Source organism: Saccopteryx bilineata, chromosome 2 (assembly GCF_036850765.1).
Source record: "Saccopteryx bilineata isolate mSacBil1 chromosome 2, mSacBil1_pri_phased_curated, whole genome shotgun sequence".
Classification (NCBI taxonomy): domain Eukaryota; kingdom Metazoa; phylum Chordata; class Mammalia; order Chiroptera; family Emballonuridae; genus Saccopteryx; species Saccopteryx bilineata.
In genome coordinates, this window is record NC_089491.1 from 233328882 (window position 1) to 233354408 (window position 25527).

At 42.1% G+C, this 25527-nt stretch overlaps 2 protein-coding genes across 7 annotated transcripts in view; one reads left to right on the plus strand and one right to left on the minus strand.

Annotated features, from left to right (window-relative positions):
- Positions 1–122: 122 nt before the first annotated feature.
- CCT8 (chaperonin containing TCP1 subunit 8) lies at positions 123–12930 on the plus strand. The gene is made up of 15 exons (XM_066259583.1): positions 123–312; positions 1894–1984; positions 2622–2701; positions 4843–4992; positions 5440–5620; positions 5721–5782; positions 6571–6708; positions 7548–7726; positions 8434–8500; positions 8576–8663; positions 8745–8860; positions 9264–9335; positions 9413–9577; positions 9800–9919; positions 12716–12930. Exons 1-15 carry the CDS (start codon positions 253–255, stop codon positions 12791–12793), a joined length of 1647 nt encoding a protein of 548 aa, XP_066115680.1. The 5' UTR covers positions 123–252; the 3' UTR covers positions 12794–12930.
- Positions 12931–13439: 509 nt separating this feature from the next.
- The window catches only part of USP16 (ubiquitin specific peptidase 16), a 29264-nt gene continuing 17176 nt past the window's right edge, over positions 13440–25527 (minus strand). For 3 of the 6 annotated variants that reach the window (XM_066259570.1, XM_066259572.1, XM_066259571.1), the window contains exons 11-18: positions 25177–25268; positions 24785–24841; positions 22983–23159; positions 18229–18886; positions 17129–17223; positions 15630–15716; positions 14482–14638; positions 13445–14383 (exon numbers count right to left, since the gene is read on the minus strand). In XM_066259570.1, coding sequence (XP_066115667.1) covers positions 14259–14383; positions 14482–14638; positions 15630–15716; positions 17129–17223; positions 18229–18886; positions 22983–23159; positions 24785–24841; positions 25177–25268 — 1448 coding nt within the window. In that variant the 3' untranslated portion in view covers positions 13445–14258. Of the gene's footprint in view, positions 14384–14481; positions 14639–15629; positions 15717–17128; positions 17224–18228; positions 18887–22982; positions 23160–24784; positions 24842–25176; positions 25269–25527 lie in introns of all 6 variants that reach the window. The other 3 variants (XM_066259574.1, XM_066259573.1, XM_066259575.1) reach the window with 3 other exon arrangements.

The following is a 25527-nucleotide window of genomic DNA, read 5'->3' on the forward strand; positions in this document are numbered from 1 at the left end:
CGGGTCCGCAGACCGAAGACGCTGTCTGTAACCGCTGGACCGATCGATCTGACCTGTGATCGTCAGCGCAGTACTGGCTGAGAGAACTGCTCTATCTCGCGAAGCTTCAGGCCGGCGGTGGGGGCGGGCGGACCCAGCTGGAGAGGAAGGAGGAGCGTGAGGCTGAGCACGCCGCGTTCCCGGGAGGCTGTGCGACCCGCGCTTCCTCTAGGATTTCGCGAGCAGCGCGTGGACGGTTCTCGTGGCTCAACCATGGCGCTCCACGTCCCCAAGGCCCCTGGCTTTGCGCAGATGCTCAAGGACGGAGCGAAGGTGAGGGGTGGAGGCCGGGGAGCGGTGCGGGAGAGGCGACCGCGAAGATGGGCCTGTTAGCGGGCCGTCGTGCTCCCCGGTATCGCGGTCAGAGGGAGAAGGTTCCAGAAGGCGAGGTGCCCCCAGGAATGGCGCTTTCGACCCTCCGCAATCTGGGGTCGCATCTCGCCATGACCAGCCGGGCTGCGTGATGCCATGCGCGCCTGTCCCCCGCGTCCGGGTGTTGAGGATACGGCCGTGGAGCCGCCAGTGTCTCCGCGCTGCGGGCTGGAACACCCTGGGCGGGGCCGAGGTGGGCGCTGCGCCCACGTGGGTCCTGCGCAGCCGTGCCGGCCTTGCAGGTACCCGGTTGTCTCTGGTCGGGAGGTGGACCGAGGCGGGCCGCCCGCGGGCACCTGACGCCGGACCGAGGAGAACGGTCCTGTGTGTGGCTGGGCCTACGGTGGCGTTTCGGAAGCCTGCTCTCTACGTGTCCTCCTTCGCTGCTGACGGACTGTTTGGGCTGTTCCAGTCCGGGCTTTGTTTTCTGGCGCCCAGGTTTCTCGGGGTTAACTTAAGGAAAGGGGTCAATTTCGGGGAGCTGGTTTTTCGTTGGCGGGTGCGCTCTGGGTACAGCGTCCCCGTGAGTGAGTGTCTGGGTTTCACGTGGACACTGGTGAAGCGGCCCTGCTGCGAACTTCCGCCAGGTGGCCCGAGGCAGAGCCTGGACCACCGGACGAGAAGAGGGGTTTCCGGCGAGGAGCCCGGTTCAGCGTGGCCTGCGGGCGAGAGCGACCGCCGGGGTTGAAGGGGCAAGTGTGAGGCAGAGGGACGGAGAGCAGAGCACAGCCCGGGGAGGTCTGGGAGGACGCGGAGGAGGCCTGCGGTCCAGGAGGGTTGATCCTGCGTGCGGAAGGGTCTGAGGTGCTGGTGCTGCCAGCACACGCGGAACAAGCGAGGGGGCCTGAGGGGAGGCTGGAGACAGTACCTGAAGTCCCGTGGTGCTTGTTTGGGTCAGAGCGGTCCCGCCTGGGACCCTGGGACCGTGTTGTCTGAGAGCTTCCAGTCCACTCGGACGGCGTCCCTGCATCAGGAATTGAAGTTTGCATTGAGTTACACAAAGTGCAACAGGCCCATATGGCCGCGGGGCCGGTTGAGGCAGCTGTAGAAAAACGGCGTTCACAGTAAATCCCAAGTCTATAGTCCCGAGGAAAACAGCCCGGCTCTGTGCATGCGGGAACCTGTCAGCGAGGCAGGGACGTTGCTTGCATCTGGGTCTACACTCCGGGCTCCAACAGGACTGGACAAAAGAGCATCCAGCCGAGCTCCAGCCTGCAGTCTGAAGGGTTCGTGTGCCTCCTCCGGGCTCAGGTCTCCTCCCTGCACTTCCATTACATTAAAAACATTACAGGCCTGAGGTCGTGCTTTATTACCTGGTGATCGAATTCATGGGTCACTGATGAACATCAGGCACCCTGCTTCACACATAGGTCTCACCTGATAGTGGGTACAGTCCCGAAGTCACACTGTCGTTATTACCCTGTCACAGAGGTAGAAAATTTTCATGTTGCTGTCCTGTCTAATCAGAAAGTTTATTCACAGCATTTCTCAGGATTGGAAGAGGCCGTGTATAGGAACATCCAGGCCTGTAAGGAGCTCTCCCAGACCACTCGCACGGCATATGGACCAAATGGTAATTTCCAAGTTCTGCTTTAAGACACTAAAACTGTGTACTGGCTCCTCCAGATTCTATATGCTTTGTTATGTGTACATTGGGTTTTAGCCATTGGACCAGATGACTTTGAAAGTTATTTCATAGTTCAACGACAAGAGTCAGGGTCTCTAGTTTTTAATTAGCAATTGAGACCCTATCCAGAGGATAGAAAAAATACGGAGCATTCACTGTTGAGACAGTAGCTGGTGTTCATTGTTAAAAATGCCCGACATTTCACAATGAAGTGACGTAATTTAAGGGAGAAAATACTCTATTGCGTCCTGCCATCAACTGAATTGAATTAATACAGATTTATGGAAAAAGCAAAAAACTATACTTTTAAGCAGATCATTTTGTACACATGTGTATCATTTCTAGTTACTTATCAAAAAGGAGATGAAATTTACATCATCCATAGTAAACTTGGGAGATGAGAAAGGAAAACAACTTCAGTGTGCCATGGGGAGGGCTTGTCAGAGAGAAGATGTATGTGGTGGATGGGTCCTTCCAAAGTTATTTAAGAAATCCATAAAAACTTAGTTTCTAAACTAGATTTCCCTGGGTATTTGGAGAAGAACTTGAGTAATAATGGCTTTTTTTCCCTGTTATTTTTGAGGCATGAACAAAATGGTCATCAATCACCTAGAGAAGTTGTTTGTGACAAATGATGCAGCAACAATTTTGAGAGAGCTGGAAGTAAGTTCTTTAAAAAATTATGTATTAACATAGAAGAAACCTCTCATTTCAGATTGGGTAATAAGAGACTGTTTTTTTCCACAAGTCTTTTTTAGTTTAACAGTTTAGCCACTCAGAAAACTTTTCTAAGTTATTCATTTATGGGGGGGGGGGGGTTCAATGTGGTAAAGTGTATTTGTTAATAGACATAGCAGATTGAATATGTTGTCTGGTTTTGCAGTGTGTGACTGAAGTGATTTATTCCCGAATGCAGGGACAGCAGATACTCAAAACAAGTCAAACTGCCTGCCCAGGCGGTGGCGCAGTGGATAGAACGTCAGATTGGGATGCGGAAGACCCAGGTTCGAGACCCTGAGGTTGCCAGTTTGTTCGCGGGCTCATCTGGCTTGAGCAAAAAGCTCGCCAGCTTGGACCCAAAGTCGCTGGCTCAAGCAAGGGGCTACTCGGTCTGCTGAAGTCCCGCGGTCAAGGCACATATGAGAAAACAATCAATGAACAACTAAGGTGTCACAATGCATAACAAAAAACTGATGATTGATGCTTCTCATCTCTCCGTTCCTGTCTGTCTGTCCCTGTCTATCCCTCACCCTGACTCTCTCTCTCTGTAAAAAAAAAAAAAAAAAAAAAAAGTCAAACCATCTCTTTAGCTTTGTGATAGTAAAGTAACTCAGTTCTGATATGACAGAATCTGTAGCAGAGATAGGTCCACAGGTTATGCAGAGTCAGCACCTGAACAACAGGACTGGTCCTCATGTCACTGTCCTTGAAGGCTGTGTAACCCTCCACAAATTTTCCTGAATATGACTCCCAAAGCCCCATAACTTAGTCCTTTTAAGTGAAGCTCTATAGATGTGTTAACATTTCTCTGTACCTTATTAACTTTTTTTTTTTTAAGCAAGAGACGGGAAGGGAGATGAGAAGCATCAACTTGGTTGTTGTGGCACTTTAGTTCATTGATTGATTGCTTTCTCGTATGTGCCTTGACTGAGGGGCTCCAGCTGAACCAGTGACCCCTTGCTCAAGCCTGTAAACATGGGGCCATGTCTGTGATCCTTTACTCAAGCTGGTGAGCCCGCACTCAAGCTGGCGACCTTGGGGTTTCAAACCTGGGTTTTCAGTATCCTAAGTTGACATTCTCTCCACTGCACCACCGCCTGGTCAGGCAATGACAACGTATTCTTAATGTTTGAATGAAACAAATCTAATTGTAGATGACACTGGAGGGACTTGCTGTCCTGTGCACTGTGCCCTATTCAGGGTCACTCAGTTATGATTGGGGTACCATCCTCATACAGCCATGTTATGGCTTTCTTAGTTTTCTCACCATCAGTTGTTATCTCTTGTTTCTAAGAAAGTATCTAAATCCTAAGGGGAAAAACTTAAAATCTTGATATACTTTTTTGGAAGAAACATTTTATATTCCCATTTTTTTAAACCAGGTTGATATCCTTGCAGTAAGATATAAGGGACTGAGAATCAAGGCCAACCTAAATGATGTCTGTATTTTAGCTTTCTTGAAGCTTTTTTTTTTTTTTTTGGTGACAGAGAGAGGGATAGATAGGGACAGACAGGAAGGGAGCATCAACTCTTCCTTGTGGCACCTTAATTGTTCATTGATTGATTGCTTTCTCATATGTGCCTTGATGGGGTGGGGGGGACAACAGCAGACCAAGTGACCCCTTGCCCAAGCCAACGACATTAGCCTCGAGCTAGTGAGCCTTGTGCAAACCAGATGAGCCTATACTCAAGCTGGCGACCTTGGGGTCTTGAACCTGGGTCATCTGCGTCCCAGTCTGACATTCTGTCCACTGTGCCACCGCCTGGTAAGGCTCCTGAAGCTTTTTTTAAATGCCTAGATTTAGTGGTGGGAATTACTTTTTAATTTGGTGTACATGTAATGTGAACCTGACGTGTGGAGACCTACGTGCCGTTTTCCCTTCACAGTTATCATGTGTGTTCATGGGCCCTGGGGACTTGGTTGTCCCTTGTGACTATACCGTCAATCATGTGCAGCAGTGTGACTGTATGGAGCTACCTGGCCCACTGGGAAATGGGAGTCTGTTAAGAAATGGGAGTGAATTTTATATTGTTTTAGATCAAGTGTTTCACCTTGATGTTTTAATTCAAACCCCTCCAACCAGGTCCAGCATCCTGCAGCTAAAATGCTTGTGATGGCCTCGCACATGCAAGAGCAAGAGGTGGGAGACGGCACAAACTTTGTCCTGGTATTTGCGGGTGCTCTGCTGGAATTGGCTGAGGAGCTTCTAAGAATTGGCCTGTCTGTCTCAGAGGCAAGCGTTTGTTTTAGAGTATCTTCCTGTTTTTGTCGTGCACACCTACTGTTTCAAATGAGAACCATCCTCATAGCAGCAGCGAGTGTGGGGCGTTTCTTCTGTGCCCAGCACTGGAGTACATCTGCTGTACATGACCATCTCATCCTCCCAGAAGCCTTTCATTGAGGCCTATTAAATTAATCCTATCATTTTAAATGGGGAAAATGACACCTACCTTAGGAAAATCTTGCTTGAGATCTTGGAGCAACTAAGTGACATTTAAACTCACCTGTTGCCCAACCTTATATTTTAACTAGTAGGCTCTGCTAGGAATGTTACTTTTGGATGTTTGCTTTGTCATTTTGCATTAAAGACAAACATCCATATTCATTGGATTGCCACAATAAACTATTTTATGTCAAAATCATGTCTTTTTAAGAAACGTTTTTGCATTTCATATTTAAGGTCATTGAAGGTTATGAAATAGCCTGCAGGAAAGCCCATGAGATTCTTCCTGATTTGGTTTGTTGTTCTGCAAAAAACCTCCGAGATATTGATGAAGTGGCCTCTCTACTTCACACGTCAGTAATGAGTAAACAGTATGGCAATGAAGTCTTTTTGGCCAAGCTGATTGCTCAGGCTTGTGGTGAGTAAAGAGCAGTAAATGGAGAGATCCAGAGTAAACTGTCTCAGTGCGACTGAGGTATTTTATTTATATCTCTTAATGTATCTTGTTTTCTTACCAGTATCTATTTTTCCTGATTCTGGCCATTTCAACGTTGATAATATCAGAGTTTGTAAGATTCTGGTAAGTTTAGAAAATGCAATAATGTTATCTAAAAAAGTCATTTGTTTTAAGAGTGTTTTTGATAAAAATGTCTGCTTGATACAGTAAAGCTTATCATTGTGGTAGTTTTGCACATTGGCTTGTCATTGTTGATGTAGCAGAGGTTAGCCTAGTGCTAGTTTGTGTGTGTGTGTGTACACTGTGTTTTCTGGCTCCCTCTCTATACTGCCCCCTCCTTATTGTAAGCCTGTGAGACCTAAAAGTAAGCTTTGTTCCCTGTTCTATCCAGTACTGACAGCTAGGCCTGGTTCATCAGCACCCAGTACTGGGTGGGTGGCTTAAAGCATTTTTTTCTTTCTCTTTTTTTTAAGGTTTTATTTATTGATTGATTTTAGAGAGAGGAGAAAGAAAGGTGATGGGGGGAGGAGCGGGAAGCATCAATTCATAGTTGCTTCCCATGTGTGCCTTGACCGGGCAAGTCCGGGTATTCAAACCAGTGACCTAGCATTCCAAGCTATTGCTTTATTCACTGCACCACGACAGGTCAGGCAAAGCAATTGTTTTCTGTCTTTGGTTCCTCCTACTATATTGCAGCCCCCACCCCTTATCAGTGGCTTTTTCCCAAAGAGAGCTCTGCCCTAAGCAGATTGGTGTGCGTATGTGCACGATCCACTTATCCCCAGGAGTCACTACACTGGTGTGTATGTTCCTTTATTTAAAAGAGGCTATTTTTGGTAAATTGCAGTATGAACACTTTAACCCAGGTGTTAGTTCATGAGCTCACCACTAGTTTTGTTGTTGCTCCTTAGGGCTCTGGTATTCATTCCTCTTCAGTCTTGCATGGCATGGTTTTCAAGAAGGAAACAGAAGGTGATGTAACATCTGTCAAAGATGCAAAAATAGCAGTGTACTCTTGTCCTTTTGATGGCATGATAACAGAGACTAAGGTATGTCAGCTACACAGCCTTCAAATTAAAGGTCAGAATCTGAGGTTTCCCTTTCCAATGTTATATGATTCTGAAGTTTTGAGGTAGGATTTGCTCTTATTCAATGAAGACTACAAACTGTAGATCATATGTGGTTTTTAAAATCAGGTTTATATTCTTTGAATATCTGATTCAAATACTAGACAATAAACTTGAATCTTTACATGTTGCTATCGTTTACATTGTGATGTACAGCCCGTGACTTCTAATGGAACTTACACATTAAGCAAGTAAAGTATTTACTAAAGAAAATTCCAGTACTTGAATGCTAGCCATTATGTTTTTTTTTTAAATGTTGAGTTTCTGGAGCATCTTGAACAAAATCATGTTATTGTGATTTAAAATTGATGTTTATTTTTTTGAAAAAGTTGTATGAAGCTTGAAATTTTTAGATCACTGCTGACTTCATCTCTAGGATCCTTAAAATCTGAGTTATTAATAGTCTCAGAAGTTTGAAAAGTTTCAGAACCACAACATTATTGTGTTGGTACACTAGTTGACATTTGTCAAAAGTCATTCCAGGACACCTGCCTAACATATCTAAAACAAGGTATTTCTCTAGCTTCCAAGTTTTCCACCAAAGTGCTTGTCAAAGGGAAAAATACATCAGTTTGGGGAGTCGGAGGTGTAGGAGCCAGCCAAGGTTTTTATTTTTTTGTGAAGATACAATATTCTGCTTTATAATTCATGTTTATCTTCATGTTTTCTCCCAAATTTTTATTTAATCAGTAAAAGGCTATTCTATGACTTTGAACACCAAACTAGTAAAATGGTCTTAAAGTGTTTGCTTGTTTTGCTAGGGAACAGTACTAATAAAGACTGCGGAAGAATTGATGAATTTCAGTAAGGGAGAAGAAAATCTTATGGATGCACAAGTCAAAGCTATTGCTGATACTGGTGCAAATGTTATCGTCACGGGGGGCAAAGTGGCAGATATGGCTCTTCATTATGCAAACAAGTACAGTGTCATGCTGGTGAGGTGAGAGCTGCGTCATTCTATTTACCTATGTTAATAATGGCTTTTTTGGTGGGCAAATACTGAACAAATTCAACATACCCTGAATACTGTTAAAGAAAAAAAAGTATTGGGTATACATCAAATAGCAAAAGGACCTAATGAGGGGGGAACACCTCTGAGCAAAGTTACATTTGAAGTGAGAGCTGAAGGACCAATCAACAGATGTCATTTGAAGAGAGAGAGAGGGTAAGGGGTCCCAGGCTAAAGGAACAACTTAGGGGACCAAACACAAGCATACTGTCAGTCAGTGTATGGGTTCAGGAAAACTTTTCAGACCATAAATGCATTTATGCAGCACACTAGAAAGGTTATCTACCCATTCACCTCTTCCAGCATCTGCTCTAAGGTGCAGGGAAACAACTGTTCTCTCTTCCTGAAGTAACATGACTGCCCAAAGTAAAGCAAGAGTTTTCTACACACCAGGGCTTCACTTGTGTTTACAACTGTGAACCTTCAGCATCCAAAGGGGACGTGAACTCTCCTAGTTCTAGAGTATGCCATGAACATCCACTTCTAGGTTGCACTGTGCAATCCAGAAGTATCCTGAGCTTTGGGTCAGAAAGTTGTGACTTGGGGTTCAATATAGTTTCCTGTTTAATCTCTGCATTTTATTTTATCTGTTGGAATTAAAGTTTCTTCTAATGTATATTTTTGTGTTTTTTTTTAAGACTGAACTCAAAGTGGGATCTTAGAAGGCTATGTAAGACAGTTGGTGCTACAGCTCTTCCTAGATTGGTATGCATTTTGGGCAACATTAACAGATAGTTGAACCTGTTTTTTATTTTTATGACAACAGTCACTTTCTTACAGACTCCTCCTGTTGCAGAAGAAATGGGACACTGTGACAATGTTTACCTCTCAGAAGTTGGAGACACGCAAGTGGTGGTTTTTAAGCATGGTATGTATAGTGATAGTAAATGTTTATACAAGTGTAGGGTGTTGGTTTTCTTTACTAATCTCCAAATGTGTTTATCAACAGAAAAGGAAGAAGGTGCCATTTCTACTATAGTGCTTCGTGGTTCTACAGACAATCTAATGGATGACGTGGAAAGGGCGGTAGATGACGGCGTGAATACTTTCAAAGTTCTCACAAGGGTCAGTGTTAGAATAACCTTGATTTAGTGACTTGCAAGGCCTCAGCAGCACAATTCACAGACTCTTATTAAACATTCTAAGAACTTCAAAATTATTGGCTTGTGTAAAATAAAGCACCTTTTTTACTTAATTTTAGCTGTTTTGAAGGGATAGTTGATGTTATGGCTGTCTCCAATTATAAGCCCTGTTTTTACTGTTTTATCTGGAAATGCACATAGGGTCCCCTTTTTCACTTTGGTCTTCCCTTTTCATATACCAGACCACCCAGATCACTACACTTTTATAAAATTCATACTTAGAATTTGAGTAGCTGTGTCTGATTAGAAAGTCATGTGATGGAGTACTAGAATCTGAGATTATAAAACTGCTTCTTGGTGACTTTTTTTTCCACTATGTACTACAGGATAAACGTCTTGTACCTGGAGGTGGAGCAACAGAAATCGAGTTAGCCAAACAGATCACTTCCTATGGAGAGGTACAGCTTTCTCAGTATAAATTGACTTTCTTCTCGCTGCTTGAACAAAATGCAGTAATAAACCCGTTTTTGCTTAGACATGTCCTGGACTTGAACAGTATGCCATTAAGAAGTTTGCGGAGGCGTTTGAATCTATTCCCCGGGCACTGGCAGAAAACTCGGGGGTTAAGGCCAATGAAGTCATCTCCAAACTCTATGCAGTGCATCAGGAAGGAAACAAAAATGTTGGATTAGATATTGAGGTATTTGAAAACAACACCCTGAACTTAAATTGTTTTGTGAATGCACAACCTAAAAATAGAAATAGGTATAAATAGAAAATAAGAATTTAGTGTTCCTTCTAATTAATAACCTTTGTTTTGTAGAGTATGTAGGATAGTACTTTTACCTAGATACCTTTTTAGTGTAAACATTTTCACATGAAAGAATTTAAAGTGAAAGAATGAAAATTGCTTTGTTGGCAGGCTGAAGTTCCTGCTGTGAAGGACATGCTGGAGGCTGGGGTTCTAGACACTTACCTGGGGAAATACTGGGCCATCAAACTGGCAACAAACGCTGCTGTCACTGTACTAAGAGTGGATCAGGTGAGTGAAAAGTCTGGTGTTGATCTTTAGAAACACTAGTTTTCATGCGGCTCAATGGTGTGTTTTTGTGGAACTAGACAGAGCACAGTTCTTGTTCTACTCAAGGAGTGTTCTTCACCTTCACCGACAGGTGCTAAAGGGCCCTAAACATTATTTTTAAACTAGAATGGGTAAATTAGTGTGATATAGAGTCCTACTTTTCAGACCTTTTTGTAGCCCAGATCCCCTTTGTAAAGCAGTCTGGAGAGGATGTGTGATGTGATGTTGATGAGGAACATGGGAGAACATAAGCCCTGAAAAAGACACTGCAGGTCATCAGCTTTTAAGGAATTCCTAGAGATGATGGGACCTGGGTGTTTAAATTTTCCGCCTTGATAGATTTAGAATATGTCTATAGAGTACTGCTGAAAGACTTAAAGGCATTAAAAATCACAATGTTTCTGTGCTTTTTAGTTGTGGCAGAGGGAAGTGGTGTAAACATTTTAGTGTTTAGGCTCAGTGTCAAACCAGAATTCATAATTTTTTAAGACGGTGTTTTTTTAGCTAACTTAACAAAATTCATTTTCCTATAAAATTCTAGAACCAATTATTAAGCAGTGAAGTGTTTTTAACTACTTAATAGAAAACTGTAATTCCTAAGAATACAATATAAATCCATTCGATGAAAATCATGCATTTGAGGTAGAAATAAGACAATCTAAGCAATAAGGGACCAGTTGGTGATATTTATAGGAATATATGTTTCATCTCAGTAAAAGGAAGCACTTTTTCCAACCGCAAAATGACCAGAAATAGAGGGTGGTGTTTGTGGTCTGGATTTACTAATTGGGTGTTTTTACATTGATGTACGGCTAGTTTTCAGTGTAAGTATATGTATTTCCTCGTTTTAAAACAATGTCTTAAGGTAACGCTTGTTCAAAAGCATGCAGCAAAGAATACAAAGGAGCAAAAATTCTAATAGTAGAAGTTCCTTATTAACCAAGGTCCTTTGTGAATGTCAATTATCTAAGCAAGACAGTGATCATAGTAGCACATGTGCCTCAGCCACAGAGGCACTTCTGAATCTTGGATTTAATTAAACAGGAAGCCAGGACTTTGTTTATTCATTGTTATCTGTCACTGGTTGCACTTGGGAAAATAGGTGCCTGACAATTTATCTATTAACTAGTTTGTGTTACTGTGATGAACTTGTACCCAGTTTTGTAGAGCAAATATTTCAGGCCAGACTTACAAATCAAGTTTTATGCATTGGATAATGTAGGTGTCAAATATTCGTTTCACTAGTTCTCTCATTTCAGTAGTTCACAAATCAGTGGTGTTTACACCACTTAAAACTTGTTAAAAATACAAATTCTTCACTGAATGAGAAAGTCTGGAAGGAGGCCCAATAGTGCATTTTAAATAAAGCCATCAATCAGATGGTTATGATGCCCAGAAAGTTAGAGAACTATTCTAGGTCCTTTTACAAAATCCAGCTACACTTAAAGATTCTAAAATCAATGCCTTTAATTCAATATGAATTTACCCATAATTGGTAAAATGGTAATCCAAGAGTTTAAAGTTTGGATTTCTTATGCGAGCATCTGAAAAAAGGGTGTGGGCTCCATGGGGGAGAGGGGTAGTGAGGACATTTTTCAGCTTGTATGCTTTAAACCAGGGGTCCCCAAACTACGGCCCGCGGGCCACATGTGGCCCCCTGAGGCCATTTATACGGCCCCTGCCGCACTTCCAGAAGGGACACCTCTTTCATTGGTGGTCAGTGAGAGGAGCATAGTTCTCATTGAAATACTGGTCAGTTTGTTGATTTAAATTTACTTGTTCTTTATTTTAAATATTGGATTTGTTCCTGTTTTGTTTTTTTACTTTAAAATAAGATATGTGCAGTGTGCATAGGGATTCGTTCATAGTTTTTTTTATAGTCCGGCCCTCCAACGGTCTGAGGAACAGTGAACTGGCCCCCTGTGTAAAAAGTTTGGGGACCCCTGCTTTAAACAGAAGCCAAAATACAGAAATATTTCTTAATTTGGGAAGCAGGACTATTATTTCCATTTTTGAGATTCAGAATGTATGAGTTTGAGAGTTCTACTTTGAGGAAACCCAACTAATTTTCCCAAATTTGAGCCCAAAGCTGCCACTTCCCACTCTCCCTCTTTTTTCCAAACATAAATTTTTTCAAAATGGCTAGATGGTTCTACTCAGGAAATGCCAGGTTAGCACATTTCAGATAAATTGGACGCTTCTGGTGTGTTCTTGTAAGATCTTGGAATTAAGTATGTGGATTTTGTGAACACACACTTCTTGACAATGGAGTGGTTCTCAGGGAAGGTACTAGAAATCTTCAGTGTTGAACTGAGTATGTATGTTTATGTGTCAGCTACTTTAGATTATAATGGCAAAGCGGGCAGGTGGACCTAGAGTTCCTAAACCTCAAGGAAATTGGGATAAAGATGGTTGGCAAGACGAACCTCATGTATAAATAGCAAATCAGGTGCCTAACTGACTTGTGCCAGTGGTGCATGACACTGATGCTTCTCACTTGCGCTCATTGAATCACTGATGTGCATGTCAGTGAATGGATGCCTTTCTCTGATGGTGTGGATTTTGTTGCTGTTGGTATCCTGAGAAGCAGGAACTCATGTTGCTGAGCACTAATGAACTTTCTGCTAGCGTTTTATATGCACTCTAAAATAATTGGTTTATTTCATGATGATTGCTTAACCTTGAATCAGCTAGAAATATGTTTTTTCCTTTTTCTAAAGGTTAAGTTTATAACTATATTCTTGTTTTGTTCTGCAGATTATCATGGCAAAACCAGCCGGTGGGCCAAAGCCTCCCAGTGGGAAGAAAGACTGGGATGATGACCAAAATGACTGAGTGGTTACTTTTTACTGTAGGTGAGGGTAGTAGTTATAGTGCTCTAGGAACTGCCTGATGCTTTCCTGTTCTTAAGATGTTTGTGTTTGCTCCCTTGGCGGGATGATACATACAGTAAACGTGGTGTTACTACCAAAGCCTCCTTGTCTGATGACCACTGTCCCTAGATCTAAATGACCTGACTCAATCTTGTTAATGAAACTAGCTGTGGGATCAGGCAAGTCACTTAACTAGGGGTCTGTTCCCAATGTATGTCTGGCCTGCTGCCTGTTTCCATACACAAGTTGTACTGGAGCACAGCTGTGCGCATGTTAGACCTTGTTGTCTGCACTGCTCTCCACAGGACTGGCAGGGTAGTCGTGTGACAGAGGCCAGGTGACCCACAGACTAAAATATTCACTGTCTAGCCTTTACTAGACATCTGTTGACTCCTGGACTATATTGGAATTTCAATTTTTTCTCACAACTTTGGAAACCCTATGACTCAAAGTAACTTGTTTCATTAGGAATGAATGGTTTTATCAAATGGCTGATTTGAAATACTTACATTCTAATAGTAAAGTGCAAAGACGATTGTGATACAACTGAAAACACATCTCCTGATGTATAAATTAAGAAAGTCAGTTTTCATAAAGCAAATTTTATTTCTCTTTAATATCAGTAAAATTTGATTTTATGGGACATGTGCAGAATAACACTGAAATTTTATATTGTTTTTGATATTCCAAAGGAATTTTAGAAGCACTGTGGCTATGTCCAAGATAAGTTCAACAGGTGTTAAAACACCTCTCCCGTGACTGCATATAGCAGAAAGGGTTCATTGTACATCAAAGAAATCCTACTAGAGACACTTACAGGCCTCATAGAGTTTACAGGCTTGGTGTCCTTGTGGTTCTCAGGGTTGCAGCTCAACTCAGAAATCCTGGCTGGCTGTACAAAGGCATTGATTGGCAGGCTCTCTTGCAGCTGGCATTAAGGGGACCTGGTGCCTAATTCCTTAGTTCCACGAGTGGCCTTGGGCCAGTGTGGCCAAAGAGCCCTGCAGACCTGGCTGCACACAGCGGCACCAGCACTGCTGACACGTTTCTGCCAATGTCAGATACCTGTGCTTGCAGAGTGCACACGTTACATTATCTGTGGGGTAAGTCAGTACAACTTAAAATGTTCTAATAAAACCGGTTTGGGGGGTAAGTCAGTTTACTGATGTGTTGTGACCCAACACCAGACACATTAATGAGAGGGTTTGACTCAGGATCCTTCCAGAACTGAGAGGCAGGAGTAAAAACCACTGACAATACAAAACCATATCAGTCCACAGATATTTTCCTTCACTGTATCAGCACACATGATTTCTGCTGCCATGGACTTAATTTTAAGTGAACATGATTTAGTCTTTACTTGTTTATTATTATTAGAGCTCTTATAAAAGCCATTAACATGTTTCCAGAGAAAGCACTTTTGACATTTACAGTATTCTCTCATAAAACAGTAGATAGGCCTGTGAGCTCAGCACTTTAGTTGTAGCCACAGCTTGCACGTGGGTGTCGCTTATGTGAAACCACTGCCCTTTGGTTGATTCCATTTCAAAATCTGCCAAGGAAATGGAAAAGTATAAATGAAAATAATTAAGTTTATTATTTTTGGGTTTGCCATGTCTATGCTGAGTACCAGAATTCTACAGGCCTCACCTTGTGGGATATCCCCGTGGAGAACGAGATCAGACAGATAGCTGTTTGCCATTCTCACCTTGGCATAGGCAGTGTAATGCCCAGACCTCATGGTGCCACTGTGCTCCACGACTCCATACAAGGAGTATAGCACCTTGGTACTTTCTTCAGCAATATTCTTTAGAAATGAACAGAATTCACACATTAGTTTTAGTCCTGTTTATACAGGAAACGTGGGCAAGATCGAGCCTGACTTCCATTTTGAGAAAGCAGAGATTATCTGGGAGTCTGAACGCTACTTTCTCCCTACCTTTTCTCCACCATCTCCAACTTCTTACTAAGAAGTGACCATTGCCATTTCACAGAGGCCTAGAAACTTAACGCCTTGCCCTAGCTTCTTCAGGACTGTTGGGATCATAAAATTCCAGAGACCACAGCCACTCTCATCCTAATTCCTGCCCAAAGTGCAAGTTAAGCCTTTAATAGCAAGAGGCCCTTGGGTCCTGCCAAATCCTGGGAGTTCGGTGAGGGGTTCAAGCCTCTTAAGCCTTAATTTCTATTTAGATTGGAGGTAGCTGCTTATTCTCAGACCACATGTCACAGGGCTGCATGGTTGTGAACAGGCTCAAGCCAGCAACCATGGGATCATATTACACGGATCTGCCATGACACTTCTGTGGCTCCCCCCTGCACACCTACTAAAGCCTGCATTCCTCCAAACCTCATTCCTAGCTCAGCTCTTAGGCTTCAGCCTCCACATCACCAGACCTCTTACAATGAACTCCAGAACTGCCTGCCTGCATCCCCACGGCACTTCGCTCACTCACCAGCTCTTACTGCTTTCCTGCTGGTTGAGGTGCACCTACTCAGAGCATCCCCAGAACCACCCCTGCTCTATGCACACCAACTCTAATACTCGACCACATTAAACTAAGATTATCCATCTGCTCACCTTTAGTTTTGTGTCCTTAACTCCCAAGATGTCTGCCACTATAATGCGAGTTCAAAAGACTAAACTGAAATAAACCTAACGTTCAAAATGATGTATCTTATATCTTGTACCCATTGTACTCAGTAATTCTTATCCACTTCACACTTTGGTGAATTGCCATGGTGGTATTTGGTAAGATCTATTTAAAGGATTTCCCCTAAAAGAGCACTTTACCTACCTTACACTTAGCAGTACAAAAAGGAGCCAAATCTAAGATTTCCGGAAATTTTATGTGTTTGTTAATTTTGCGTAGGTTAAAACCAGCCTAAAAAAAGAAAGTAATAGATTAGTTCTTTTCCTGGGAGAGCACTGCATGTTAAGTAACCTGGGCCTACTCCAGTGCCCAAAAGCACAACATGCGTTTCTGGTTCAATCTTCCGAGTTTCCCTGTTCACTGACTGACTGCAAGCTGGTTTGTTACACTAAGAAGGCTGCTCCTGTAAAAAAAAACTGTTTCTGCTTGATCATCCAGAAAAGCCAGATTACCTCTAAGGTTCTTATGTTTCACTGACTGGTTAAGAGTGTTGTCCCAAAACAAGGTTGTGGGTTCAATTTCCGGTCAGGACACACATGAAAAGCAATCAAGGAACGCATGCCTCAGTGAAACAACAAATGAATGCTTCCCTTTCCCCAACCCCTCCCTTTCTCTGTCTCTCAAAATCAGTTTTACAAGAAATTAAGCCCTGGCAGAATAGCTTGGTTGGTTAGAGCATCCTCTGGTTTGATCCTCTGGAGGTTGCTGATTTGATTCTCTGGTCAAGGCACATACAGGAGCAGCTCACCATTTCTCTCTCTCTTCCTCACCTCTCAAAAAAAAAAAATGAGCAACAGCAGAATATTTTTCTGTGAAGCACTCTCAGAGATTAGAAACATCAATTTGTAGTTGTGTTCACTGAGCTGTTTGTTGATTGCTTCTCAGACATGACTGATGGGGCTATTTACAGCTGAGCTAGTGACCTTGGCATCATGTTGATGATCCTATGATCCCACAATCAAGCCAGTAGCCTCGGGGTTTTGAACCTGGGACCTCAGTGTCCCAGGCTGACACTACATTGTGCCATCATCGCCTGGTCAGGCTAAACTGGTCTTTTTGTTTTAAGGATGAAATTAAAGTTACAGTAAGATGCTAATGTTAATAAAAAGAGCAACATGAGTTCCACTAAAAGGAAGGATTGTGCCTAAATTTCTCCTCCACCTTGATATGCATCTTCATCAAAATTTTTATCTTACATACATACACATTTTTACTTTCCTATTTCTTTGAAGATAGAATTAAGAAATGATAGGAACCTGACCAGGTGGTGGCACAGTGGATAAAGTGTTAGACTGACGCAGAGAACCAAGGTTCAAAACCACGAGGTCACCAGCTTGAGCACAGGTTCATCCGGCTTGAGCATGGGCTCACCAGCTCGAGCCCAAGGTCATCACTGGCTTAAGCAAGGGATCATTGGCTCGGCTGGAACCCCCCATTAAGGCACATATAAGAAGCAATCAGTGAAAGGTGCCACAACTGAGTTAATGCTTCTCATCTCTCCCTTTCTGTCTATATACCTCTCTCTCTCAAAAAAAAAAAAAAAAAAATAGAATGATAGAAAACCAAAGAAACTAATATGCTGAGACAAAACAAAGCTAGTGTTACAGGTTTAAAACAAATTTTAGGTAACAAACCAGAGGTACCTGCTGAAATCTCTTTAAATGAAGGGTGAGAACAGGAGGAGCAAGAGAAATCAGCATCTGCTTTTTGGCGTTGGTGTAAACATGTTTCTTTTCACCTAAAAATAGAAAAAAAGTATAGCAGTGTGAAAATCATTTCAGAATTCCAAAGCATTCAGTTTGCTATAAAATCATTTCAAACCTCAGAAGCCAGTATAAGTAAACTTTCTGGAATGGACAAGTAAATATTACAGGATTTGTAGACCAAGAGGCCAAATCAAGGATATTTTGTAGGTATTTATATACACTGCTCACAAAAATTAGAAGATATTTTATAGCTTCATATTCATTTTGAAATATTCCCTAGTTTTTGTGGGCAGTATATAAGACTTTAAAGTATGATTGCAGTCTACTAAAGAATTACATTATTTTTGGATAACGTTTAATTTGGGTTCAAAGTTAGTGTTTTCTACCATAAAGTCCTTTTCAAATATTTATCTATGAAAAGCACTTTAGCTTCTAGACCATACTAAAACAGGCAGCAAGCCAAATTTGACCTGTGGGCTATATAGTTTGCCAACACCTGCTCTACACAGAATTGCTTGAAATCAATATAATTTACTCTTTGTAAAACCTAGATTTTAAAATGTTTCAACAATTCCAGCAAGCATCCTTAGGCATCCACAGTCCTTCCCTATCCCACTCACCCAAGTGCCTCCTGCTCCGTGTTTGAGGGAAATTGTAAGAAAGCCTGGCTCCCAGTACCTCACACTGGGCATGTCCCTTTCGTACACTGGAAATTAAAGTGTGGCCTCCTGGGAGCAAGAGGGGAGGGCCATCCCAGTTCTGGCAGGAACAGAAAGTAGAGCAGCTGCCATACCCGTCAGGACCCTGCTGTGGTAACACAGCAGAAAGATGACTGACCCCCTGGGAAGGGGTCCAAGGGCAAAGAGTTGGGAGGCCACTTCAATAAAGTTCGGCTCATCCATCCTTCTATTAGAGTATTTCCAAGGAACTTGCTGTTGCCATCCCAGTCCTGCTAACATTAGAACAGGAGCACCCTACTGATGCAGGGCAGAACGTGCCCCGAACACTAACTTTACTTTCCGTGAAGGACCCAGTACCTTTTAGATTAGCCTTAGGTGCACTAGGCTGCCTCCGGGTGCACACTTCACACAGCAGTTTGTTTGCATCTTGGAGTTTCTCATTTCGAGTGAACTGGTACAAACAGTGCTGGATGGAACTCTCGTCAGAACTGAACGCTTCCCTGTTTGCAAGAGTACAGAAGGCGGTTTCTGGATCTTGGTTCACAATCTCATATACCTTGGTCCTGGGAGCAGGACCATCATTCAAAATCTCTAGATGTATTTCATCAGGGTGAAGAGCAGCATCCAAGTTCAGGTTCCTGAAACCGCTTGAAAGGTCCACTTCCCTACTGCCCCCCTCTTCCAGGCAGGCACCGTTTAAATTCCCAGGACATTTGGTAGGAGATGACAAAACCTCCAGATCATTATTCATGCTGACATTTTTCATATCCACTTCCTCTGTGGATTTCTGATCATCAGCCACACTTTCAATCATTTTTTCTTGGCCATTCAAATCTTTTTGATTAACACAATATTCTTTACTTATAACTTCCTCTTGTGAGATATGGTCGGATTCAATATCCACTTCTCCCTGAACTGACATTTTAACCTCACATTCATTATCTTCAGGATGGTCAATGGTACAGATATTTAAATGAAGAACTTTTCCTTGAATTTTTTGTTGCCTTCGCTGGTTCTGTGTAAAAAGCATACATTTTTTTTAAACTACAGAGGAAGAGAAAGTATGTACATGTACCACACACCAGTAAGGTTCTCTTACTTGGCAATCAATAATTTTCTAAGGAAGAGTTAGTTCCTTCCCAGAACTTATCCTAAAGTTCCTTTAACAGAAATTACGAAGAAAAGTTGTTTGATTGAAAGCAGTAACAAACTACCATCAATCATCAAAAAAAAGTCACATTTAGGTAAATAAAAATCTGCAGGATATGGTCTGTTCTAAGTGAGTGATGTTACACCTGCAGTGGCCCAGATGTAAGAGACAACACACAGTGCAGACCCAACATTTCACTGAAGAGGCAGAATGAGCACAGAGCTGCTCTGGACAAATGAATGGAGGAAAACACTCTGGGAAACAAATGGCCCCACATCAGGGAAGAACCCAGGAAGGCACATGGACAGTGGACAATAAAGGACTGCTTTGCTACTTGCAGCCTGTTCCCAAGTGGAAGGGAAAAAAGCGTTTCATCAAGAGCCCTGCCTGCCTGACCTGTGATGGCGTAAAGTGTCGATCTGGAACGTTGAGTTCATCAGTTCAAAACCATGAAGTAACCACCTTGGGCGAGGGGTAGCTCGCTTGAGCGTGAGATCACAGACATGACCCCATCTCTGGCCTGAAACCCAAGGTCGCTAGGTCGCTGGCTTTAGCAAGGGGGTCACTGGCTCATCTGAAGTCCCCCAGTCAAGGCACATACGGGAAAGCAATCAATGAACAACTAAGGTGCCGCAAGTAAGAGTTGATGCTCTTATATCTCTCTGCCTTCCTGTTTGTCCCTTTCTCTTAAAAAAAAAAAAAAAAACATGGACCCAACACTGAAAACTTTTCATAAATGCAGAGTAACGTTTGTGGTACACAAGCCACCTGGACATATCTCTGCAGAAAGCATGTCATCACAGGAGATGACACTCCATGTGCTCCTGAAGACCTCCCAATAGGACAAGATGTGGGGTGGGAGACAGTGACAGTGGGGCCCTGACCTTGGGTAGTCCTGCCTGTGTGTGCTTGTGTATTAGTTTTTAACAAAAAAGTTTTAAATTTTTTTTTAATTTTTATTTAAAAATAGAAAAAATAGAAATAGAAAAAAGCTTATAGAATAAGGATATAAAGGAATAAAATATTTTCCTACAGCTTATCAAGTGTGTAATTTAAGCTAAGTGTGATTACACGAGTCAAAAAGTTTAAATTAAAATTTTTTTTAAAAAGACTATTCATTTTAGGCCCTGGCTGGTTGGCTCAGTGGTAGAACATCAGCCCAGTGTGTGGAAGTCCTGAGTTCGATTCCCTGTCAGGGCACACACAGGAGAAGCGCCCATCTGCTTCTCCATCCTTCCCCCTTTCCTTTTTCTCTCTCTCTTCCCCTCCCACAGCCAAGGCTCCATTGGAGCAAAGCTGGCCCGGGCGCTGAGGATGGCTCCACAACCTCCACCTCAGGCACTAGAATGGCTCCGGTCACAATGGAGCAACACCCTTGATGGGGATAGCATTGCCCCCTAGTGGGCTTGCCAGGTGGATCCCAGTCGGGCACATACCAGAGTCTGTCTCTCTGCCTCCCCACTTCTCACTTCAGAAAAATACATACATACATACATACATAAATGAGAGAGGGGAGGAACAGGAAGCATTAACTCCCATACATGCCTTGACCAGGCCTCAGCATTCTAGGTCGATGGTTTATCCACTGTGCCACCACAGGTCAGGCCCAAGGTTTGTTTTGTTTTTTTAATGTATTGATTTTACAGAAAGGAAAGAGAGAGAAAGGTGGGGGAGGGGGAGCAAGAAGCAGTTGCTTCTCATATTTGCCGACCAGGCAATCCAGGGCCTAGAACCTGCAACCCCAACATTCCATTCTCATCCACTGCACCACCACAGGTCAGGCAAAAAAGTTTAAAAACAAATTCTGACCAGGTGGTGGCACAGTGGATAGAGCATTGGACTAGAACACAGAGAACCCAAGTTCAAAACCCCAAGGAAGCCAGCCTGAGCGCAGGCTCATCTGGTTTGAGCAAGGCTCACCAGCTTGAACCCAAGGTTGCTGGCTTGAGCAAGGGGTCACTCACTCTGCTGTAGACCCCTGGTCAAGGCACATATGAGAAAGCAATCAATGAGCAACAAAGGTACAATGAAGAACTGATGCTTCTCATCTCTCTCCCTTCCTGTCTGTCCTCCTCTCTGTCTCTCTGTTACACACACACACAAATATATATATATATATATATATATATATATATATATATATATATATATATATATATATATTGGTAAGAGGAAGAGGAAGGAGAGAGTGAGAAGCATCTTCCTCTTCAGTTGTTTACTGATAGCCTCTCATATGTGCCTTGACCAGAAGTCAGGTGGGGGGGTGGCTCCAGCTGAGCCAGCGACCCCTTGCTCAAGCTAGCAATCTTGGGCTTCAACCCAGTGACCTTTGTAACGACGACAGAAAGAGGGACAGATAGGGACAGGCAGGAAGGGAAAGAGATGAGAAGCATGAATTCTTCGTTGTGACTCCTTAGTCTCCTTAGTTGTACACTGATTTTCTCATATGTGCCTTGTCTGGGGGGCCGGGGGTGGGGGGCTATAGCAGAGAGCAAGTGATCCCTTGCTCAAGCCAGCAACCTTGGGCTCAAGCCAGTGACCATGGGGTCATGTCTATGATCCCATGCTCAAGCCAGTGACCTTGGAGTTTCAAACCTGGGTCCTCTGAGTCCCAGTCCAATGCTTTATCCAGTGTGCCACCACCTGGTCAAGCCAATTCAGTGACCTTTCGATCAGGTCGATGATGCCATGCTCAAGCTGGCAAGCCTACACTAAAGCCAGGTGAGCCCATGCTCAAGCTGGCGACGCCTGGGTTTTAAACATGGAACCTCAGCATATCAAGTCAACACTCGATCCAATGAACTGCCACCATTCAGGCAAGAAAAAATGTTTTTTATATACTGAGTGTAACTTAAGTATACTTATAGTGTTTATAGAGTCTATAGTACTTTCCATCATGTCCAAGGCTCCCTCACTGATTCACCCAGAGCAACTCTAATCCTACAAGCTCCAGTCATCTAAGTGCCCTGTGCAGGTTCCCTTTTTTATCTTTTAAACTGTATTTTCACTGTACCTTTCTATGTAACATGGATGCACAAATACAATTGTATCAAAATGGCCAAAGTACTCAGTATAGCAACATACTGTACAGACTTGCAGCCCAGGAGCAATCACTGTACCATCTAAGCTTATGAAGTGCACTCTTTGACATCCGCAAAATGAAACAGCCTAACAACTCATTTCTCAGAACGTATCCCTGCTGTTAAGCAACACTAACCATATGGGGCTAGTCACTGCAGTGCTGGCCAGTATAGCAAAAGAATACGACCGCCTAAATCAGTAGAGAAACAGTGAAGTGAATTGTGGAGCCTCTGTAGAATGGAATACTGTACAGCTGTTAAAAAACAAAAAACTCTGTGCCCTAAAATTGAAAGATCTCAGAGAATCTAAGTACAAACAACAAACAAGGTCCAGAACGGTGTGTACAATTTTTAAAAGGTGGGAAAAAACTAGTAACTTGAATTTGCTCTTATTTTCCAAAGGACACATGAAGTTATGAAGTGGTTATCACTGTCTAAAACGTTTAAGTTGTCACAAATAATTCAGGATTTTTTTAAAAAGCACTACCTTTCTGCCTGACCTGTGGTGGCGCAGTGGATAAAGCATCAACCTGGAAATGCTGAGGTCGCCGGTTCGAAACCCTGGGCTTGCCTGGTCAAGGCACATGTGGGAGTTGATGCTTCTGGCTCCTCCCCCCTCCTATCTATCTATCTCTCTCTCTCCTCTCTAAAAATGAATAAATAAAATTTAAAAAAAAAAAAAAAAAAAAAAAGCACTACCTTTCCTCATACATACCAGTAGAGATTTCCCGGCAGAGGACAAAGAATGAACTAGTGCTGTGATTGCCAAGTGGAAGTTCTGTCTGTGAAACCAGACGTGTCTACCCGTGTCAACCTGCCTCTAACCTCCATGGTTCAGAATGTAAAATTAGAGAAGTAGGGCTTTCTTCCTAATTACTCACCTTGGCTTGCTTTTTGGCTTGCTTCTTTGCTTTTTTCTGTAAGTGCTTACTTGTTCCTGAGGGAGCATCGGTTCTCTCCTTTATGTAACTGTCATTATCATTTTCTTCCTCGCTGTCCTTTTCTTCATTCTCCATTGTCTTTTTCAAGTTTTTATCATTTATACTTCTCTTACCACTCTTAATATATGGAGAGAATATGGGCCAAAAGTAAAATTTTACAATCACCATTTTGTGAAGAGATTTCATTGTTACCTAAATATTTTTCTAACCTATTTTACACTAATTTATTTTTCAGTTATGTTTGAAAATATAACCAGGATAAAATTTATTCATCTCTAATACTAAAAAGCTGTCTTCATATACTGAAAAAATAAGCAAACAGTAAAGAAAGGCAATTCCACATGCAAGTATAACAGAAAGGAATATGATAGTGTTAGATATATGCTGTATCACAATGTAATGATGTCCATTTCCAAATGCACTTTCTGTTCATAAGTGATTTACATGTTTCAATACATGTATTGGTTTTCATTCCTTTGTTTTTTTACATGTAAATGAGTTTTATAGAAAGAGAAAATAAATTTGGTAAGACTTTAGTCACTTAAGTAATTGTGATAAAAGGGACCCCTAATTCTTATGAAGTTGAATACTGATTTATCCAAAATTCATAACATGTTCTTTTTTCCTACTACAACCATTAGGAACCAAACTAATATGGCTTAAAACTGAAATATGATCTATTAACATTTATGAACTTACAGCTGTAAGGGATTTGTGGTTAGTCCTAAATAATGAAAATAAATAGTAACTTTCTTTTTAATAGTAACTTTTAATATAAAAAATGTCCTTACATATAAACTAATCAAGTTAACTATATATAAAGAATTCTAAATACATCCTCCTCTTTTTTAAAAAAAAAAATGTATTTACCCCATTCTTTGTTCAACTATTTTAAGAATTTAATGATTTTACAGAGAGGAGAGGAGTAGGAGAGCAAGAAGTATCAACACACAGTTGCTTCATTTTAGTTGCTCATTTATGGCAGGGGTCCCCAAACTTTTTACACAGGGGGCCAGTTCACTGTCCCTCAGACCATTGGAGGGCCGGACTATAAAAAAAACTATGAACAAATCCCTATGCACACTGCACATATCTTATTTTAAAGTAAAAAAACAAAACGGGAATACAATATTTAAAATAAAGAACAAGTAAATTTAAATCAACAAACTAACCAGTATTTCAATGGGAACTATGCTCCTCTCACTGACCACCAATGAAAGAGATGCCCCTTCATGAAGTGTGGCGTGGCCAGATAAATGGCCTCAGGGGGCTGCATGCGGCCCGCAGGCCAGTTTGGGGACCCCTGATTTATGGCTTGCCATATGTGCCTTGACCAAGCAAGTCCAGGGTTTCAAACCAGTGACCTCAGTGTTCCAGGTCAATGTCTTTTTTCTTTTTATTTTTTTAGGGTGTTTTTTTTTTAATTTATTGATTTCAGCGAGAGAGGACGGGAGAGAGAGAGATAGGAACATCAGGCTGTTCCTGTATGTGCCCTAACCAAGGATTGAACCAGCAACCTCTGTGCTTCAGAACGATGCTCTAACCAATTGAGCTATCCAACCAGGGCCAGGTCGACGCTTTTATCCACTGTGCTACCACAGGCCAGGCCTTTGTTCAACTATTTAAAATTCTTTTATCTCAAATACCGTAAGAAAATTCTCCATGGGCTAGTAATGTACTTGGAAAAGGTGACAAGACTTCCCCATAAAAACTACTTAATAAAATTAACTTAATAGTCTTACCTGATCGTCTAAAACTGGTAGAGACAAGTCAAGGAAAGACTCATGAACCAAGGAGACCTTAACCAACCAAAAAAGAAGACATGAAAAGGAAGAAAAAGACTCACTGTAAACATTATATAGTAAGATCATGGGGGGTGGGGATGGGGGGGTAAACTTTAAAATAAAGGCTAAAATAAACGAAATAGAAAATACAGCACTGAAAACTCTGGGCCAGGAAAACAAAACAACATATTAACTATTTCAGTATCAGGAGTGCTCACAGTTCCAGCAAAGAAGTCTGCATCTTTGGGTAGATCAACAGATACCATATGGAGCTCAAACTTTCTGTGCTGCAGCAACAACTGAGAAGCTGTATTTGTGCAGTAAACCAATCCAGCATGACCTCGACTCACCGTTCTGCACTCATCACACATGATCGTACTCGTCAGTTCACCACCGAAGATGCGGTCCACAAAACTTGGTACTGATTTTCTCTTTTCATGATCTGTAAGGGGAAAACATTTATCCATTATACTTATAAAATTAACCGATAAGCTAAAACTACTTAGCCTCTCTAATTTTAAAATTTTACATTAAACTTCCTATCTCAGACTTGTTCTCTAGTTGTAATTATCAGAATTGTATTTTTATGCTACAGTCAGTAGCATACACTGCACTTCTGAGCATAACAAAATTTCACACTATCACATCTTGTAAGAAAGACACATCTAGTCAGTGGAAAATGAACTATGCGAGTCAGTGAG